The sequence below is a fragment of the Tarenaya hassleriana genome, unplaced genomic scaffold (genome assembly GCF_000463585.1).
Source record: "Tarenaya hassleriana unplaced genomic scaffold, ASM46358v1 Cleome2656, whole genome shotgun sequence".
NCBI lineage: Eukaryota > Viridiplantae > Streptophyta > Magnoliopsida > Brassicales > Cleomaceae > Tarenaya > Tarenaya hassleriana.
In genome coordinates this window covers 1-1016 of record NW_010965912.1, presented here as the reverse complement: position 1 = coordinate 1016, position 1016 = coordinate 1, and the positions used below count along the sequence as shown (strand labels likewise).

Here is a 1016-nt window from a genome sequence, read left to right as displayed (position 1 = left end):
AAGAAGAATAATTGCAAAGAAAAAATATATCTCAATTCTTAATAAAACTATATGCTTTTTTCCTCTGAAGAAGAATTTGACTTGGCGCGAAAATGGTGCGTTAGTTCGATTTTTAAATTTATTATCATATATTTATTCATTACCAAACATAGGATATATGATATATATATTTAAATCACTACATAAAGTCCTACTACTTTATTCCCGGGAGCATGCCACGTCGTGATCATCCAGACAACATAAAACCATTTTTCAACGGCAGTTAGGGTTTGAGCCTGGACCGCCATAGTAGAAGTAAGTCCCAGCTGCTGTACCCGTGTCTCCGACGAGGACACCGTAGCAACCAGGTCTCGAGGTGGGGACTTCAAGTGGTGGCGGTGGCCTAAAAGTGTTAGACGCATCAACTATCTCAAGGTTCCTGAAATAGGCTGCCTTTCCATACCCTTCTTCTGGAAAGTGCCCACTTCCCATACCTGTGCTTGTGTGTCCATGCATGTACTGTGCGTTCACAATTTCACCTCCCCAATCCACTCGGTCCGCGCTATCCTTCAGGCTAGTGAACAACGAGTTTGGCCAGTACCCGACGTTTACTCCATCAACTTTGAGCCACCAGTCTCCTGTGTTTTTTTCCTGAATCAAAAACGATTTCGGTTATGGTTGTATAGAATTTCGATGCTTGATTGGCCAAAGAATCCGATGATTATTACCCTCCATATGAGTAAACTGATTTCGTGTTGTTGACCTCCATACACTGACGTAAGATCGATGATTCCACCAGGGGCGAAAGTGTTGACCGCCAGAACAAACCCTTTGCACAGAAGATTGTAGCAGCCTGTGTGTTGGTATGCATCTCGCTGTTTTGAATTCCCAATATTTTGTTAGTGGACAAAGATGATATGGTCCATAGGAATTCATGTGAAAAAAGCACTAGACAGTAAATTAAACTCTCAAACAGTCAAAACTTACTGTCCAGTAGATAAAAAATCTCGTATTATAGTCACCGTACAAGTCTTCAT

General features: G+C 41.3%; 1 protein-coding gene across 1 annotated transcript; it reads right to left on the bottom strand.

Annotated features, from left to right (window-relative positions):
* Nucleotides 1-252: 252 nt before the first annotated feature.
* On the bottom strand, nt 253-854 carry LOC104817116 (the record flags this gene model as incomplete). The annotated part of the gene is made up of 2 exons (XM_010546191.1): nt 253-630; nt 708-854. Coding segments are annotated over 2 exons (525 nt in total), but the record flags the coding sequence as incomplete, so codon positions are not given.
* Between the last annotated feature and the right edge of the window lie 162 nt (nt 855-1016).